This window comes from Spea bombifrons, chromosome 3 (genome assembly GCF_027358695.1).
Source record: "Spea bombifrons isolate aSpeBom1 chromosome 3, aSpeBom1.2.pri, whole genome shotgun sequence".
Taxonomy (NCBI): domain Eukaryota; kingdom Metazoa; phylum Chordata; class Amphibia; order Anura; family Pelobatidae; genus Spea; species Spea bombifrons.
Window position 1 is genome coordinate 31,176,013 of NC_071089.1, and position 20,299 is coordinate 31,196,311.

General features: G+C 40.3%; 1 protein-coding gene across 1 annotated transcript in view; it reads right to left on the reverse strand.

The window, feature by feature from the left end:
- Positions 1–12,408, reverse strand: part of PPP1R14C (protein phosphatase 1 regulatory inhibitor subunit 14C) — a 40,587-nt gene extending 28,179 nt beyond the window's left edge. Inside the window, exon 1 of the mRNA XM_053461221.1 lies at positions 11,812–12,408. Coding sequence (XP_053317196.1) covers positions 11,812–12,060 — 249 coding nt within the window. The 5' untranslated portion in view covers positions 12,061–12,408. The remainder of the gene's footprint in view (positions 1–11,811) is intronic.
- Between the last annotated feature and the right edge of the window lie 7,891 nt (positions 12,409–20,299).

The following is a 20,299-nucleotide window of genomic DNA, read 5'->3' on the forward strand; positions in this document are numbered from 1 at the left end:
CTGCTGTGTATGAACATAAGCCAGGGGAACTATTTGGCTCAACAGTAAACAGATCTGTAATTATCACAGGAAGATCAGCTGGCACAGAGGGTATTAATACCGCATGCTAATAACTATTCTTGAGTCACACCGAGACAATGTCTCATGTAAATGACATTTGAAACTGTTACTCTGAAAGTTATTACAGGGAAAACATGAGGTTTAATTGCATGTCAAGCACATGAGATACCACAGAGGTCACTGCGTTAGATCACTTTGAGTGTTGGGTGTCCTGAAGAAAGAATAGCAAAGGCACAGTCATATCATGTCTTAAAAAAAAAAGTGAAATTAAAATTTTTATAACAAATTACACTGCATTTAACATAGAAACACAGAATTTCACGGCAGATAAGACTGATTTATCCCATCTAGTGTCTCTGATTTTTATTATAGAAGGTAATGGGTGTTTCTTTACACAACGTATCTACACCTAGGAACTGAAAACCACACGCAAAGCATGTATACATAAAGTACCTATTAATAAGTCGATGAGGGGTCTCCTTCTTACTCTATTAATGGAAGCTGGGAGTGAGTGGAGCCAGGATGGGAGAGGGTGATAGCTACACAAAGTAGTGTAGCTTGCCCTAAATTGGATAGTAAAGGAGTATGATGCGTGTATTGCCAACCTCTTCGAACATGAGGAAGAGTTAAAAAAAATAAAAAAAAATTAAAAAAAGCATAAGCCATAGGCATCACAAATAAGTATACTGTAGATACAGAACACTTTATGGAGATATTGGGCTGAGATGGCTGACATGACACATAATGTAACGCTAACCAACAATCATAATTAACTTCTTATTAGTAGGGTAATAAGATGATATTTTTCAAGCATTGGTGCTAAAGACATTTTTCCATCTTCAAGGAAATCAGCAGGTTCTTCTATGGAGGGAATTACTTTTGAAAAATATCCAAGAACAAAAGCAGACATTCCTTATGTAACATGATTATTGTGCAACTTAAATATTTTCATTCTTATTACTAGCAGATTATTGCTTCTGTATAAAAAAGGAAAAAAATACCATCAGCACAGGTCCCAGTGCATCCTCCCCAGGAGCATAAGACCACATGCTTCTTATTGAAACACAGCCCTGCCGCCACTCCTAATGTGAGTGATATTCGCAGAGTATGCGTGTACGAAAAAGTGCTATGTGTACTCATGAAGAAGACTAAAGCCTTGTTTGCTAACACACCTTAATACCGTATTTGCTCGATTATAAGACGAGGTTTTTTTCAGAGCAAATGCTCTGAAAAATACCCCTCGTCTTCTAATCGGGGTCGTCTTCTAATCAGACCTCAAATAGAGGTCTGATTAGGAGACTAAGATCCAGATCCCCCGCACCGCTGCAGGGGACCTGGATCCTCCTGTCTCACCCGACCCCCCCCATCATACACACACTTACCGGCGCTTCCTGCTGTGTTGCCGGGGCAGCGGGTTGACGTCTACGCGATCTGCGTAGACAACGTCCGCTGCAGCCGGAAGGAGGTGTGGCTAGCAGCGGGGGTTGTCTGCGTCCGTCGCATAGACCTTCCCCGACTGTCAGAGATTAGAGTGCGGCACCGGTGCGGGGAACTTTGATCTCTGACAGCCGGGGAAAGTATACGCGACGGACGCATACAAACCCCCGCTGCTAGCCACACCTCCTTCCGGCTGCAGCAGAAGGTGACGTCAACCCGCTGCCCCGGCTGGAAGCACCGGTAAGAGAGGGGGGAGAGCGGGGGAAGGGGGGGGAGAGAGGGGGTGAGAGAGAGAGAGAGAGGGGGGGTGAGAGAGAGAGAGAGAGAGGGGGGTGAGAGAGAGAGAGAGAGAGAGAGAGGGGGAGAGGGGGGGGTGAGAGAGAGAGTGTGTGTGTGTGTTAGTTAAATGGGGGATAGGGTGTGTGTGTGTGTTAAATGGGGGCATAGGGCATTTCTGGAGTGGCGTTAAGGGGGCATTTAATAGAGCACTCTGCCTCCTGAAATGCCTTATACCTCCCTATATGCCACTCTGCCCCATAATATGCCTTTTAACCCCCTAAATGGCAGAGTGGCATATAGGGGTATAAGGCATTTCTGGAGGCAGAGTGCTCTATACAATGCCTTTTAACTCCCTTAATGCCACTCTGCCTCCTGAAATGCCTTATACCTCCCTATATGCCACTCTGCCCCATAATATGCATTTTAACCCCCTAAATGCCAGAATGGGATATAGGGGTATAAGGCATTTCTGGAGGCAGAGTGGCACATAGGGGGTCAAAAGGCATGCCATGGGGCACAGTGGCATATAGAGGGTTAAAAGGCATATCATGGGCCACAGTGCCATATTGGAGTGGCAAGCCTGGGGGCAGATGTGCGTAACTGGGGGACAGGTTGGGAAATACAAGAAATAAAAAAATCTTTTTCTCAATCATAGCTTTTATTAAAAAAAATAGTTTACATGAATTAACATTTACTGGTAAAACTTTTTTCCTTTGGGGTCGTCTTATATTCAGGCTTTTTCTTTTTTTCCTAAGTTAATATTCAGATTTTGGGGGGTCGTCTTATAATCAGGGTCGTCTTATAATCGAGCAAATACGGTATTTTATGATTTGTAATGTGCTGAAGCCCATGCCAAACACCAATGATTTTAAAGAAAGAAAGACATAAGTAGATATAAATAAGTGGACTGGAGGGTCTCTTTAATATGTAATGTACTCCGCACATATTTCAATTTTAATTAATGCTGAACAAAAATGTAAAATATGCACTATGACTTGAGGCTTGTGATTAGATACATAGACTGAAACTAATACTACACTATTTTTACTACAGTAGTAGGAACACTGACATACAATTTTATCATCCTAAATCACTTTTTAGAAATAATGGATTACCGAGTTCTATTATTTTAAGCAAAGACTCAATAGTCAAATCAATTTACTACTTCTGTTTCTCCACCCGGTCACTGTTATTTGGCATTACATAGATCCATCTGCTACACAATAGAATGATCAAGCAGTACTCTGGTAACAGACATCTCATGCTTCTGTACAGTGCCGTGAAAAAAGTATTTGCAGCCTTCCCGATTTCTTCTATTTTTGTATATTTGTCACACGTAAAAGGTTTCAGATCATTAAACTCATTTTAATATTAGACAAAAACACAAGCAGACACAAAATGCCGTTTTTAAATGATATCTTGTACAGAAGGTTGAACATAAAAACCAAATTATCCATCCTTACCTGGCCCTAGGTGAAAAACCAATAGGTGCCCGCTTAGGTACTAAATCAACCAATTTACCAAATTTAAGTGGTAATTCGATTCAATTTTACACCCAGGCATGGTTACTGCTAGCCCTATTGAATCCAAACATCATCTTACAAAATGAAGTAGGCTTAAAAGCTCTCAAAAAGCGACACATGAGGTCATGATCTCAAGAAATTCAAGGACAGGTGAGAAACAAAATCATTCACACCCAACAATCTGGAATGGAAAGCCATTATCTAGAAAACTTGTGGTGTACCTTCTCAGGAGAGGCCAGCCTTCCAACATTCCTCCAAGAGTGAAAATTTGAGTTTTTTTAAGACATGGGCCCCGTTACATCTGGTGTAAAGTTAACGCAGCATTCCACAATAACAACATCATGCTAACAGTCAAACACGGTGGTAGTAGTGTGATGGTCTGGGGCTGCTTTAGGACCTGGACAACTTGCCATAATTGATAGAACCATGAATTCTGCTCTCCGGAAAATCCTAAAAGAATTTTGGCCCATCGGTTCGTGACCGAAAGCTCAAGCACAGCTTGGTTATGCAGCAGGACAATGATCCTAAGCACACAAGAAAGTCCACCTGAATGGCTCAAAAGAAAGCAAATTAAGGTTTTGGAGTGGGCTAGTCAAAGTCCTGATTGAGATGCTATGGCATTCATGCTCCAAACCCCTCCAACGTGGCTGAATTAAAACAATGGTCCAAAATGCCTCCCTCATTGTCAGGTGTCACAAGCGTTTCATTGCAGTTTTTGCTGCCATGGGTGGCACAACCTATTTTTCTCGGGTGATATAGACAAAAAAAGCAAAGCTAGAAGAAATGAGGAAGGGCCTGATACTATGCAGTGCTGTAGAAAAGTAAGACATTTAATTTGTGGTCTGTTTCTCAGTGAGTGGCTCAACCCTCTCCTTGGCTTTTTCTGTTCCCTTTTATGCAATATAGACTTGGCATGGCCTAGCTGTTGCTAGATCTAACTACTGAAACTGGCCCCTATATGGGCCAAGAAGGGAAAACTACATTTTAGTATCACACAGACAAGCATTATAGAGAACAGTAAGAATAATACTACAATATTTCCTCGAAGTAGTCACAGAAATTACATTTAAATAATTCAGTATTTCAAAACATACTCCCAATAAAGTACATGACCCAATGATGTTGTAAATGGAACAGTGAATTGGTGCATGCTCTAAGTATATAGAAAATATTTAAGCAAGCAGAATATTTTAATTTTTTTACTGTCAGGGGAGTTACGTTATGAAACGCCAAGTGAAGTGGTTTTGGTAGATTCAGTTAACATTTTCAAAGAAGGCTGAATGCCTTCCTGGCAAACAAGGATTCTGGATTATAATCATTTACTTTTAGAATAAGTGATGTTGACCCAAGGAAAAAAACTGATTATTTTGGAATCATGAACTACTTCTTTTATCCAATATTGTCCCAAAGATTGATCAACAGATAACGATACTTGGAAGGGATTAATTTAATGGACTTGGCTATGTCAACCTGATTAACTATTTTAATTGGTTCAACAATCAAAATTAGAAAGAAAAAAAACGTTTTTTAATTAACGTTAATAATTGCAAATAAATTATTAAAAATGTATTTAATACACCTAGATATGTAAATACAACATATACCGGTATATCGGTGTTCAGTCAAATAATAAACAGTAGGGATTACATGGTTCACGTCACAATGTAACTACGTATTATACTGGGTCAACCCTCAAAAATCAGACAGCTAGCAGCACATTGATAGAAAGCCATGGGTGATCATTCGAATAATGGGGCCTTTTGTATCTAAACTAGACCCATATTAAGACAATTACCAATGCAGAAAATGTAAGCAAATTCTGACACCTTTAGTTATGTACTCCATCTATCTTGATATAAAGTCACTTTGACCTGAGAAAAGGGAATATCCATACCTGGGAACTCTCCAGGTTTGATCAGGAGTCTCCAGGTAAAGCCTGGGGTCAATTTCTTCTTTCTCTGGCCACTAAAGGCTGTGTGGGACTAATATGGCCCCCTTGGAAAAGCTAATCCATACATAAACGGGAGTAGCCAACCATGGAAAGTTCCTAGGTATAGGGATTCCAGGATAACCAAGTAAGTAGTGTTTGGTCTGCATTAATTTTGTGTCTTCTGGTTATAAATGTATGCAATTCTAAAGATGATAGATTTAATGGAGTAGAAAACAAATGTAGAAGCCGAACATCTGACATTTTAACTAACCAAGTAGCCTAGAGATGTATAAGAAATAACTGCAGAAAAAATGTAGCAGTTTCACGCCACAGAAATGAGTCACGTCTACATATATAAAAAGACAAAGTTCACGCACACCTTAGCAACACAATTGTATCTAGTAATGTATTCTCCCGGTGAATGTTGATGACATCATAATGTTCAGAAACTAGTAACAGATCAAGTCAATCAAGATAGTAGTTTTGTGACCTTGTTATGTAAAAGCCATATAAATATCTATCATTTCCTATTCACTAAATAAGAGCAATACATGATATTGCAATTGATTGACAGCTTCAAGCATGACAGGAAGAAAGTGCCGACCTTAAAGCAATGGCAGCACCTTCCACTTTCCGAAAAGCGAACTACTGGAACCCTTTAGGTAATTCATAAACACATCTCCATAAGAAGACTTAGCTGCAGGTTAGTACAATGACTAATCAACTTTAACAGTAAACAAATACTTATCAAAAAAAGCATTTAAAATGGGAGAACAAAAACATGTATGTAATAGATATGTTTTTTTAAGGCACAAGAGATGTGCGGCAATATGATAGCACCATGTTGCACAGCAAAGACACTTACAAGGTCACTGAACTACTACAAGCCGTTGACAGCCAAGTCACAAACATTAAAGAAGGGATAATGTAATTTTAGCACCTGAATTAAATGTTTAAACTTCTACCTGTTCTAGGCCATTTTCTCCATCAATTTCGAGTGATCTAAAATTCTGTAACCGAATATAGAAACAATATAGGCTAACCTGGCACATCTAAGTTCTGCTTAAAGCAGCTGCCATGCCTAACTAGATTTTCCAGGAAGCATTAAGGTTTGCTTGAATGTTCTTGCCGCCATCAAGAAGTGTGCAGTGCTTCACGGACAAAATGCCTTTATGTCAGTAACCCAAGTGTTCCAACGTGCACATCGAGGCATTAGCATAAGCTTTTGGTACTGTCACGTGTATAAACACATTACAGCCAAATGAATTAAGCCTTTCCCTGGGCAAATAAAGTCTCTGATGAGTCTATGCCTAATATAATTACATGGGGAAGCTAATTTTCACTAAATACTAAGTTTATTAAAAGGTAGGATTCAGTCACATAATTGATTCTAGACACATTCTAAATAGACCATCAATTAATATAATGGGAAAAAAACAGCACACTAAATGATGTCATGGCTTACTGGCATATAGGAAAAAACAACAACTAGCGTAGATCTGAAAATAGCTACTCTCATATTAAAATAATCTTCAATATGAAGTAATCCATGATGCTTTGTGTTATGAAAGACTGTATGCTTGTTGAGGCAAGGCTCTCCTATTGCACATCCTCGGAGCTTACAGCATCTCCTTATAGTTTAATGTCTTCTCCACTTACTTCATCGTCCATGTTGATAAACCAAATGCATTCGTAATTATTTAATATAAAATCTCACCACCTTCCTCTTTAGGTCAGTTCAAGAGTGGTTGAATATTACACACATACAATATCATGTCACATACATGACAAACATGTTTTCCACAATGATGAGTGTACTATGCTGTAGATTTGAGTTTTCTTTTATACATATCCATACCATGGATCCCAAGGTATGACCTCAAGTCTCAGGAGCTTCTACATATCTTAAGAGTTATGAAGCAGGCCCCTTCTAACTGATTTTATTTTTACTTAACTCAAGCTTTGTAATTAAAGAGATCCAAAAACTGGTAACTCACTTTATTAGTACTTTGGCCCTCGTTAGCATCTGTATGGACACATGGCCAAACAGCAGGGGACTTTAGTATAGCTCTCACACATTTTAAAACAGACTGCATCCCACGCCTGGCCTGTACAGTAATTAAAGGGTTAGCAACTGGGTGGATTATGTCAGGGCTCGACAAACCAAGGCCCCAGGTCGCAATGACAACAAGAAATCACATCCTGGCACCACTGACACCCTCACCTTTCCCCAGGCTAGGGATACCGTGCTCACTCAGTCCTAACACACCGAGTCGGAGACGGGGATATGAAGTCATTTCCCTGCACTCAGATCCAAGCAGCATGTAAGGACTGCAAGGAGCAAGAAGCAGAAGAGCTGTCCTGAGCCAACAAAGGTAAACATCTTACTGAGTATGTGTATATGGGAAACTATGTGCATGTGTGTTAGTACTTGCGTGTGTGTGTGTGTGTATAAGTATTTTATACAGTGCCATCATATTAAACAGTACTGTACAATGGTGTATAACATAACAAATTGACTTGAAAGAAGAGATAAGGAGGGCCCTTAAACAAGCTTAAAATATGGAAAGCATGTTCGTATGTATGTGAATATCATGGGGGGGGGTTAAAGAAAAAAAAAAAACACACCCAGCTCCTACATTTTTTGTCTGGCTCCTAAATTCCAACCAAATTTGTCGACCCCTGGGTTATCTAACCATTTTGAACAGCTATCATTTTGTCAAATGACATTTTGTTTGTCAAGCGTTCTTTGGTGTTAAGAAGAACACAGCATTTTCTGAAACTGATAACACAATAGCTGCATGTTTTGATAAGATAGGACATTGTAGGAAGGCACAGAAATGTGCAACACAAGTTTAAAAGTGACTTTGGCACTTGTATCATCTATGCAATACATACTTAATGTGGACCTATCAGCAAAAACAAATTAAACATAAGTTAGTAGAATATACAATGGACTCTATAGCAAGCCTGGACGTTCCATCTAGCACACGGGCAAACGCCTGGTGTCCGCTGGCCATCGGCACCCCATAATTGGGTGCTCCAACAGCTGGATATGCTGTGCCCCATGATTGCTAGTCCGGCCCTACCTATAGGTTATTTTAACAGTGTTAAAACATCATATACGGAGATGTGAAACTCAAACTTAAGGCATTTTGGCCATCAATTTATAGAAAGTAAAATTCACAAAAAAAATATCTGAGTACCAGGAATATACCGCCAAAGGGTTGTGCCCAATCTGCATCCTATAAAGTCGATGGGATATAAACTTAAATTTATCAGTACTAGATTAAAGGTCCAACACAGAAACGATTAAGCACGAATAAGGAGCTTAAACACCATATGGAAATCAGGAAATAAATGAAAATCATATATTGATTTTATCTTCGCATATTTTTAAAAATGTTGATGGCTGCTTTCATGTTTTCCAATTCCACTGTGGGACAAGTTAGCATTTAAGCCCTCTCTCTTCAAGGGACCTGCTAGGTCACACGAGGTATTTGCTGTGGTAACCTAGTTTCGATAATAGAGCTGTGAGATCATCAATGGGTCAATGTTTTAATACATAAAGTTTAAAAAAATATATCGAAGTCTTCAAACATTTGACACGGGTTCACAGTTGGGTCTCGTAATGTCACATAACCCGGACTAAGCTTGACTGTGAGCAAGCAGAGAGCAAACTCCAGGTAAGCGTGTGTGGCTAGCTCAGCCACTTGGTTTTGCTTGCTCATATTCCGATATATTTTGTTTTCTCAAAACCAGATTGCACAAATTGACACCTAATGTGGTGTTACCAAGGAGAAACGTATCTTAACTTCTTGCTGTCAGATCTGAATGATGACTCCTCTCCTTATCTTGTCTCTCTGCTCTATTTAGTTGCTGATTGATGTGGATTGGTTTAGGCGTTTTTTTTGTAAGAGTGAATGAGGAGAGGGCAGAGAACTTCAGGGTAGGAAACTCATTAGATTATGTTGGCCTTGCCATGGGCTACTGTCTATCTCTGTTTCCATAAGATTAACATTTGACCCAAATATCTCCAAAACAGATATACAGCGTATCACTAAGCTACTAAGCTACGTTTTTTTTAACGAAAAGCTGTGACATCAACAGTCGGCAGAACGCACACTTTATAATTAGGTAACAGTGTCTAATTTATATTTCGGTTAAAAAGCATCAGAGTTTCAGATGTCATCTGCTATACAAGAGGTCCTGGTCAAAGTGCGTTTCAAAAAAGGAAGGAAGGGAGATGTGTCTACTAAATATACAACAATACGGTGTACCAACAGATGTGTGGGGAGTACCGGGATAACTCTGTCCTGAAACATGAAAATATGATTCCTTCTAGATTGTTAGAACCCTTCTCATCTTTTGTTGCGCTAAGCAGGGACATATCCTGGTCTGGGCCGAAAAGTCCGGGGTGGAGCGGCGCGGCAATTCCCCTTCTGCAAAAGCACAGGGGTGATCAGAATACCCCCTTGGGCAATCCCCTGCCGCTCAATGGGTACAGGGAAGATCACTGATAAACTGCATTAAAAAGTCATTGTGTGCCGGGATACAATGCTATATTCCAGAGCCCCGCAGTGAAGATGGTGCCCGAGGAGGACGGGGCTGGGGGCACTGCCCTGGATCAGTCCTGGGGCAGCTATAAAATTACACTACTTGCTGTAAGTCCACATTGTTAAGTGATGCACCACTGGTTACCTCCTGTTTACCCATTGTACAGATGGCACTATATAATAATAAAACATTTCTATTCTACTAAGCAACTGCTAGATCTATACAATGAACAAAGTCGACACTGCAAGTACATACATGTTGCTAAAAATAGGGGGCTTAAGTTACTTGTGTAAGACAACAGATGGAAAAATGAAGTGCCTTCTAACAAAGAAATCACATGATTTTATGATATGCATCAAGCCAACCATGATCTCCAACTCCAATCCTTAGCTCTACCAGCTGTCCGAAACACAGAGGTCATGTTTCAAACCAATTTGAAGTCAGCCTTCATCTTCTTTTAACTAATTAACCCTCATTTTACTTCTCTAGGCCTATCCAGGAAACAGACAAGAAAAGTCCAAAATTGTACGACCTTTTATCTGGTTTATTCGTACATAAATGATCACATCAACACGGACAGGATGAAGTTAGTTTATCGTATTAAGATGGATTTCTAGGTGAAATGTGCATTATCGACAGGAAACATCAGCGTAAAGCGACACTAAGTTACCAGGAAGTCTGAAGGGGTACTTTACCACCTGGTTAATAATTTATCTGAAGCATGTAATGATATAATAGAATGACCAAGAACCACAAAATAAAGCCATCTCCTTGTGGTGAGACGGCTGATGGACCAGCTTCTTCTTTGCTATTGATCCTTCAATGGCTCGTATGTTCTTGAATCAGCGGTCAAGCATCATCTTCTCCGGCACTGGTTTATTTAGCATAGCCTCAGACATTAAGATTTTAATAGCTAAATAAATTAAGGGGAAAAATGCTAATTTCAACAATTAGACACTGAGTAGGGTTGGGGGGGGGTAAACCGCACTCAACTGTAGGTGACCATGTGCTCTTTAGGAGTCAACAACTCCAACCAACAATTGTATGGTTCAATACAATGCAGGAACATAAAGTCTTAGTATGTTAAGCGAAGATGAGAAGCGAGAGAGAGAAGGGCTACTTCAACTGTAAACCTTCATTGTTTCAAAAGAGAACCACACAAATTTTCAGATTTTAGAACTAAAATGTACTAGAACAGCACCCTTTAACACGAAAAAAAAATCATTTCTTTGCAAATAAGGATATGGCTCCTAAAAAGCAATTAACCACGCAGAAGAAAAATAAACATGGATTTTAAGAGGGTTCTGTAAAATGTCATTGTCGCATATAAAATGTACCCGCTGATGTAATAACACATTGATACTGCAGCCTGCCTGATCCATGCAGAATATTACAAACAGGAGGCAACACAAAATCCCTACATACGTATGTACATGTATGTAACAGACGTGACACTAGAGGAGTTTAACACTTCTTAAACCTGATCTAATGCTAAAGAGGCTTCTAGACAACCAGACACAATAGTCCTGCCCAGACAGTACAATGTAACACTAATGGCATTAAATGAAGGTGATATGCAAGGGAGAAAAGGAAAATATTTAACTTTTACATCATGGAAACATACTAACATGTATCAATGTACCATACTATACATATATAATGTGTGTATATACATATACATATGTTTATGTAAATAACATATACACCTGCATTTCTACAGAAATACAAAGATATCTGGCCTTATGATCACAAATGTGTTTAGAAACACTGCCATTGTATGATATCATACAAGATACACAAAGAACTATCTGGCTTACATCATCAATGCAAAGAGTTAAATATCCAGAAACCCCCCCCCCCCCCGCATGTATGGAACATTAGCTCTCTCTAGAATACAGCCTTTACATACATACATCCCTACATGCATACATAATACATACATGCACACTCTAAGGAGACACGGAAGGGCAATAAGGCGGCAGACTATTAACCACTTCCTCCCCGCGTACTTTAGTACATCGCTACCTCGCAGCCGTAGAGCTCGCTGAGCTGCTCCACGATCCACTCCTCCAGCACCAGGCGCTTCCTCAGCTCTTTCCTGTCGTATTTCACAGTCACTTTGCCCTGCTGCTGCCTCCTCTGCTGCTGCTGCTTGGAGGTGGCCACCACCACTTGCGGTGTCTCCTCCCGGGATCCCGGGGCTGCCAACGGGGTTTGGAAGAACACCCTACCCCCGGCTCCCGGGCTGGGCTCTGTGCCACTTACTGCCGACATCTCCCCGGTTTACTGCCCGGTGCCCGCGGCGCACAGGGCTGAGTGATGGAGTGTCTGCTCCAGAAAGCCCGGCTCTTCAGCGCTCCTCCAAAAAGAAACCCTCAGCAGCAAGCGGTTTTCTACCTGCCGATCCCAGCACCTCACCCTCCTGCTCCGGAGATCCTTTATTTCCGTATCACCATACTTCAGCTACTGCACTGGATTAAATCCGCCTACCCGTGCCCTCTAATTACTCTGGATTCTCTTCTGCCCTCTATATATCTTTCTTCTCTCCTCTCCTGTCTCCTCTCCTTCACTCTGCTTTTTCCACCTAGCACCTGCACTCCCCCTCCTTCAGCAATAGGCTCCACACTGCTTGGCTTCAGCATTAAAAGGGAGGTGCTTGGTCCCAAAATCCAGAAGGGGGGGTTGGCAACCCTTACTTAAAGCCATATCCTTCTTGTGCCAAAAGGCTTATGTCTCAAGACAAGTGATTATATAATGTAATAACTATAGATATAATATATACAGATTGTATAGAGAACTCCAATCAAGTTTGTTAAGAACTGTTTCTAGAGCACTTTAATCATTTATGAATCATATAGTTTGGGAAGGAAATGGATCTGGCACAATAATTATTTTTTTTTATATCTGCTTTGGTATTACTAAACATCTAATCCTGGGATGTTGGGTATAGTAGGCCGCGAGGGACATGCAAATGCCAGGATTTATAAATGCCCCTACTAAAGGGAGGGAATTCAACGCAACAGATAGAAACCTATCAAATCATTTATATCAAATAATGTATATTAATAGTTAGTCTCGCTAGCAACAGTCAAAAACCATTTTGTTTAATAATAAATAAAATATGTGTAATCGCCTTACCTCGGGCCTAACTGCCGGCCCTCTGCAGGTGCATGAATGAAGCAAAAGAAAAATGTCCAATGGGCTTGTTGGTTGTAGAGACGGCAGATTAATGTAAAAGCTAATTGATAATCATGTGCCAATGGAATCCAGGGGTGGATCACGGTCAGGTAGGGCCCTGGGGCAACACTGTTACAAGGTCGGGCCCCCAAGAATATGTATGCATTTCCTTTCTATATTTCTGGTATTTTCGCCCTTGGACAGTCACAACATAATTGAACACACTTGAACCTCGGCTCCTAAAAGCTCAAGATAGTAATATGTACAGGAATCATATTGAAAGGGGCAGGAAGGGAGCCATAGGCCAAGCTGGGAGGTGCATCATGGAGGCCAGGTTTTTGTTCCCACAAAGCTGCACGACAGGCGTTCCACACATAACCAAGTATCCATTAGATGAGGCAGTATAAAATGCTTTACATATTTCATGGAAGTGGCTTCTGTACTTCTTGCTATGCATAGACACACAAAGGAATAAATGCACGCACGCACGCACACACACACACACACGCTTGACCGCTTAATGTCCTGTAGACGTATCGGTAAGTCCATAAAAACAATGTCAGGCTGTATCTGTACGGCATTACTCTTTTGTAGCGGCAGGGAGATGTCTTATCCCAGAGTGGTCTCTCCCTTGTCAGCAGAAACTAGCATTTCTGGCTTACTGCTGACAGATTGGTTGTAATGATGGAAGTCCCTGCACACCACAACAATTTGAATGGCCAATTATATGATCGAGCATTCCCTTCTGGTAGGTGTCAATGTTGACACCAGCAGGAAAGGCTTGGGAAGATAATAGAGACCCAGCAGAATTTTCCTTGACCCTGCTGGGATCTCTGATTGCCCCCTGCTGATCACACATATTGCAATCAGCAATGCAAGGCCATGGAGACATGCTTACTGATCACAGTGTGCTTAGTGTAGGGAGATCAGGGAAGGAGGAGGAGAAAAAAAATAAGAAAAAGTTTTGTAAAAGAACTTTTAATAAACAATGTACTTTTAATAAACAATGTAGAAGAAATAAACAACAAAAGAGTGATTCCCAAAGGGATCTCTATCCATGTTGCACCAGGAGCAGTGCAAAAAGAGAAAAATAAGAAAGAAATATAAAACAGTATTATTTTAGAAACACATTTGGTAGAAGTTACAAAACAATATTGGTCATTTGGGTATGAAAAAAACACAGTCCTGAAAGATATTCCTATATATATATGTACAGACCTGGACTGGCTAACTGGCACACACTGGGCAAGTGCCTGGTGGGCCACTGGCCAATGAGGGCCTTCTTTAATATTGATTGGACCCTGAGCAAGCATTTTCCCCCACTCTCTGGCATACAATCACGCCCTCTACTCCTCAAAAATAATATTTGCCGCACTGACTCTACAGATTAAGAGGAGACTGTCAGAGTCACTGTGGTCTTCTGACTCCACGTAAGACAGCCACACACAGGGCAGGGGAGGAGCATAACGCTATGTCGATCGCACAGCAAATAAATGGTGCGGGTCTGGCAAGTGAACAGAAACGGAGTGCGAGTCATGATCAGGGCTGGCCTTAGGTGTTCAGGCCCCCGTGCGGGCCAACCCTGAGGTGCCCCCTTCCCCATCATCACCCCAAGAGTCCCTTTGTTTCCTCCTTCACTGTACCACACCTTACTTTCCCTCCCTCATGTAGTTCACGTAAAGATCAAAACACATAGAAACAGAACATTGCAGGTATAGATCAACTGAATAAGACATACAAATCCTGTTTTTGCAGACATTAATAAATAACACGTGAAACATGGCATTGCAGGTACAGAGCAACTAAATAACACACCAACTAGCTTTGCAAGTATAGATCAGCATTGAAGGTGAAAAATCATATAAATAATGTATGGAAACCCTAAATTGCAGATATAGATCACAGGCTGCACACCGCAAAGGCTAGCCCTGGCACTCGGACTACACACATAGGACTTGTCTCAGGACTTAGATTGAATCCACAAGATATGCCCAGCATCCAGATTGGATGCATAAGACTTTCCATCTTTGCCCCAAACAGCCTGCCTGTGCCATCTCTGCCCCCACTTACACATCCATGCTATCACACACTACTCATTCATTCACTCAGATACTCATTTACAAATATGTATTCACTAATTCACAGATACTCATTCACAATTATTTATTCATTCACTGATTCACACATTTTCATTCACAAAGCTAACTTATGGCCATCACTGATGCCCCTAATGTAATATGTATTTGTTACTGCAAAATAGACTTTAAGCCTAAATGGGACGAAATAGTTTTATATTGTTCATTTAGATTGATAGAATGAATCCTTCATGCTCAGGGGCAAGCCTGGGGATAGTAGTGTTTGGGTGCAGTCAGGGCCAGCAAACCGAGATGCCATTGCGGTTGCTGTGCCTTAAGACTGCCAGCCGCCTAATGAGAATAAAGGCTCTTTGCCCCACCCCTTTGGAGAAGCAACATGACGCTCAAGGTGACGGGCTCACACAGAAGAGTTCCTCGTGACAGGGAGAAGTCGGTCACAGCGGAGGAGAGCAGTTTGAGCAGCATTCTGCAGGGGAAGGGAGCCAGCAAAAAAGTAAGTAGTTACAAAAAAATAGTTGGGGTGATAGATGGAAGTTGACCAATATTCAAGGAGGGGGGCTGACAGTGAGGGGCATCAATTTACTCTAAGGGAGTAAATTGAACTATTTAATTTTTACGTATCCAGAGATTTAAAAAAAAAAAACCTCCTGAATTTGTAGACCACTTCTGAGGACAAAACTTTTTAGGCCCAGAAATTAGTGAGAGGAAAAGTAAAGGTATTGTGTTATTTACTCTATTTCAATCTGCATATCTTATTACAATGATTAGTCGCAGATACCTGGATGGTGGCCGGGTTCTTCAGATACTGTGAAACACAATTCAATGAGAGGGCCTCTGTCCTTTCCCCTTCAGGGAGAACCTTTACGTATACACTCTAGCAGACCAAGTCATTTCCAACTTTGCACCAGTGCACACATGAATTGTATGCTTTTTTTTTTTTTTTATTTAAAAAAATTATCTGGGATGAGGTATTCATTGAGTGATGTAGTGCTAGGATGGTTGTGTGGTATTAATGACCAAAAGTTTTGGGATTTTAATAATAATTATAATAATAATAATAACGTATGAGTAAGGGGTGCGTGTGGTTACAAGAGCTCGATCTCACAATCAAATATATAGGACTGGTGTCCAAATGTTTCCAGGGCTGCTTTCATTCCCAGTCAGCACCTGGGTGCAGTATTACTACAGTTCCACTCCCATAACATGCGCACATACTAATATATAGACTCACTCTAACACCTACTAGCTCTAACACTATGCACGTAAATACATACACACACCTTTTCTGTTCCTCCTCTCCTTCCCCTAGGCCCTAGGCTCACCCCTGACACTCCAACACTATAAGCTAACACCATCCAATGACACCCACCCACGCTAATGCCAAGGACTAAAAGACGCGCACTTGTGCTAACATCATACACTAACACGCACTCCAACACCATGCAGTAACAGGCACACAGATGCTAAGGCTATATACCCACAAACACCTGTAACAATAACATCCTGCGGGATCAGAATGATTTTGAACATAATTGAATATTTAGATGGTCGTCTTGATTAGATCACAACTATACAACTGGATAGAGTATAGACGTGCAAATGGGCCAAAAATGTTTCAGACGAATTTTTCGCCCATTCGTTTTTGGGCAACAAATTATGTTCCCTGCACAAAGTGTTTTCACCCAGCGCCGTCACCCACCTCTCTTTTTTATACTTTGAGTAACTTCCCTTATACCCAATTCTCTACCACCAATATATCCTGTAAATATTGTATATTTGTTTCTATAATTTTTATATATATTAAACATTTTCAGAAAATGATATAAATAAAATGAATCTGATATAAGCATAGCTGACAGGTTAATATATTAGGGTTAACATAAAACTTAGCTGTTACAATTCTCTGCTTTGCTTCACCACGTGACATTAATCCACTGGAGTGACACTAACGTGACATAAAGGTCACTTGGCAGAGCTTTGAAGTAACAGATTAAATAGATTACATGAATCAAAACTACTCCAGTCTTTTTGTGCACATACAGTATCTCACAAAAGTGAGTACACCCCTCACATTTTTGTAAATATTTTATTATATCTTTTCATGTGACAACACTGAAGAAATGACACTCTGCTACAATGTAAAGTAGTGACTGTACAGCCTGTATAACAGTGTAAATTTACTGTTCCCTTAAAAATAACTCAACACAGCCATTAATATCTAAACCTTGGCAACAAAAGTGAGTAAGCCCCTACACCCCTAAGTGCAATGCATTTGCATTATGGGACATAGATTGGTTTCTGAACGATACATTACTTATTTGTTCCCTTTGAAATCCATAGGTCATGCCACTTTTTGCTAAGTAATTTTGCTTTTAAATCTACTCAAAAGTATGATCATTTTATACTGTTCATCTATTACTCTGTTAAGATAAAAACTGCACTGTGTGATCATTTTACACCCAACACGATAGAGGCTTTTAAGTTACGTTTAATTTCTTTATGTTTTTATAGCTTTTCTCTCCTTCTTCAAACTAACAAAACCTTATTTTCAGTTTTACCTTTTTTAACTTTAAAGTTTGGATTCCAAGTGAAACCCAGCAAGTCTCATAAACATTAGTTGGGTATTTTAAATTAAACAAATTATATATATATATATATATATATATATATATATAAAAAGATACTTCTACTTTTATATGACAGAAAATTCCGATGAAGTTCTCCCATACGCGACATATGGGATGGCCGCAGTGACCGCGATCCTGCACCTCGTTTCTTCCTGCATCATGCTATTCTAGGTCATTCTTAAAAGAGAGAGATTCGCGGAGCCAACATCAGTCTAAGCGGAGAAAGAAGAGCGCTGCCAGTGTCCTGACGGGAGGTGGTCGGGCCGCACAAATCGAATGCCCCGAAAATCAATCAAATCCTTTTTTTGTTTCTAAATTGACTTTAATTTTACGTTATCGCTTGATTTCGCTTGTGAATTCGGTTAACACTCATTCTCAGGACGCACAAGAGGCAGCTGGACCCTTGCAGGCACATCAGACACAAGTTTTCGTCAGACACTTTGTATTCTTAATCAATAAAATTTAGATGTTGATATTTCAGATTCATTAAATAAAGATTCTTTTGTTCCATTTCCGCTTCTTATCGCTAGACTCCGGCTGAATGGGTGCGATCACTTTACTTATATTCATATTAGATCGGATGGTGAACATTACCTTAGACGGGGGTCTGTTGGGTCCTCTAACCCCTATTCTGAAACAGATCTGACCCATACTAAAGAGCTAACAGTTCTTTTACATCAAACACAGATAAATGATCTGATATGATTAGTTGGGGTTTGTTGACATTCCCATCTCTGAGGAGCAACGGCTAAAATCACTTAGAGATTCCTAGGGCGTCACTTGTTGAAGTCCTCATGAGACGGCACCTCCTTCCTACCAAACCGGCCGAGATATATCCAAACACTAGTAATTTATGCCGGAGACAATGTGGCAATGTGGGCACCATGCTACATGTATGGTGGTCCGGCCCCTGCATTAACAAACTCTGGATGGCAATTTGGAGGAGAAATGTCTGCTTCTCCACTTTTGGATCTCCTTAATACCCTGTCCCAAAATCTATGCATCTGTGAGAAAAAAACAATAGTTTATATTGCCCCTAAAACTATCATTCAACGTCATTGGGAACATACTCCAGCCGCGTCGCTAATTATTTCTAGACTATTCATGAATCTATATACGTAACAAGATTGCGAGCCTCCAAGGCATCATTTGATCTCTGGGAAGCGATGTTTGTCTCCGCGTTCTCACTGCTGCGGTTCCACACACTCCCTTACCCAATTAAATTTTATATAATATTTTATATGTTTTATACCGTAAGGCAATGCATGGATCTTTTTATCCGGTGACTTTCCAGTTGATGTGCCCCAAGCAGAGTCCAGCTATAATTTTTTTTGTCACTATGTGTCTAAAGGTTTTGGGTATGCATTTATCAAACTATACAAAACTTACAAAAGCAATAAAAATCTCACTTCACGCTGATATTTTGAAGAAGCACCTGCTAATGTGAACCATGCCTCACAAAAAAGATATATTAATCAAGAATTGTTGCTTTGCACAAAGATGGAAATGGTTACGCAATAATCCCAAAGAGTTTACATATTCATCGGTTTCCATGGCAGGACACCATGTAGGAAGCCACTGGTCTGGAAGCATTGCTGCGGACCAAACAGCACCTTGACACTCCACAACGCTACTGGAAACATGTTCTGATGAAACTATGGTTGAATTGTTCGGGAAGAACATGCAGCACTACGTATGAAGTAAAAATTGCATCACATACCCACATAAAAACATCATTCTGATAGTGAAGGGAACATTATGATTTGGGGCTGTTGACTCAGGGCCCGGACAGCTTGCCATCGAGGGAACACTGAATTCCCAAGTTTACCAAGTTTTATTCCCAAGTGTAATGCAACAAAACAATTACCCTAAAAATCAAAGTAAATCTGCTACAGAACGGTTTAAAAAATAAAATCCACCTTTTGGAGTGGTCCAATCAGAGCCCAAGCCTTTTATTACACTGTAGCTCAGCCTGTGGTGTACTTAAGTATTTTGCTGACCCAACCATATATACTATTTTCATTTCTCAATAAGTATCTCTCTATCTGTACCCCTCATGTACCAAGCCAGGTGATGTTCCGTGCAAAGCTTACTCTTTGGCCACAGGAGTGATCTTTATATTGCGTGTTGTGATAATCACATGCAGGCACTTGACATAAACATCACAACGCTAACTAGGGTGGAGACTCAATCAAAAGTTTCCCTCCCTTTTTCCAGCCTTACCTTGTGAGGGTGGGGTGTTTAGTAATGATGTGTTGGACCAAAATGGACATTTGGTCGTCATGACCGTGGTTTGCACTCTTGTTATCTTCACACGTCAATGCAGCGTAAACATGTGATGTCATATCCTGGCACTCTAAAATAAAAGTCACAGAACCACTGGAGACCAATTTACTGAGATAAATGATGTCAGAAGCATGGGTCTTCTCTTCTTTGGATCAGCTTGAATGGACAGAAACCTTTGGGCTTAAATAGGCTCTTGGTCTCAGAGAAATATAGTTACTGCAATATTATAGAGAAATAGAGTTATAATAATGTGATATTTTACTGTGTAGAGGCATATGTCAAATAAAAGCACGTGATTAACATACAAAATGACACATTGCTTGGAAA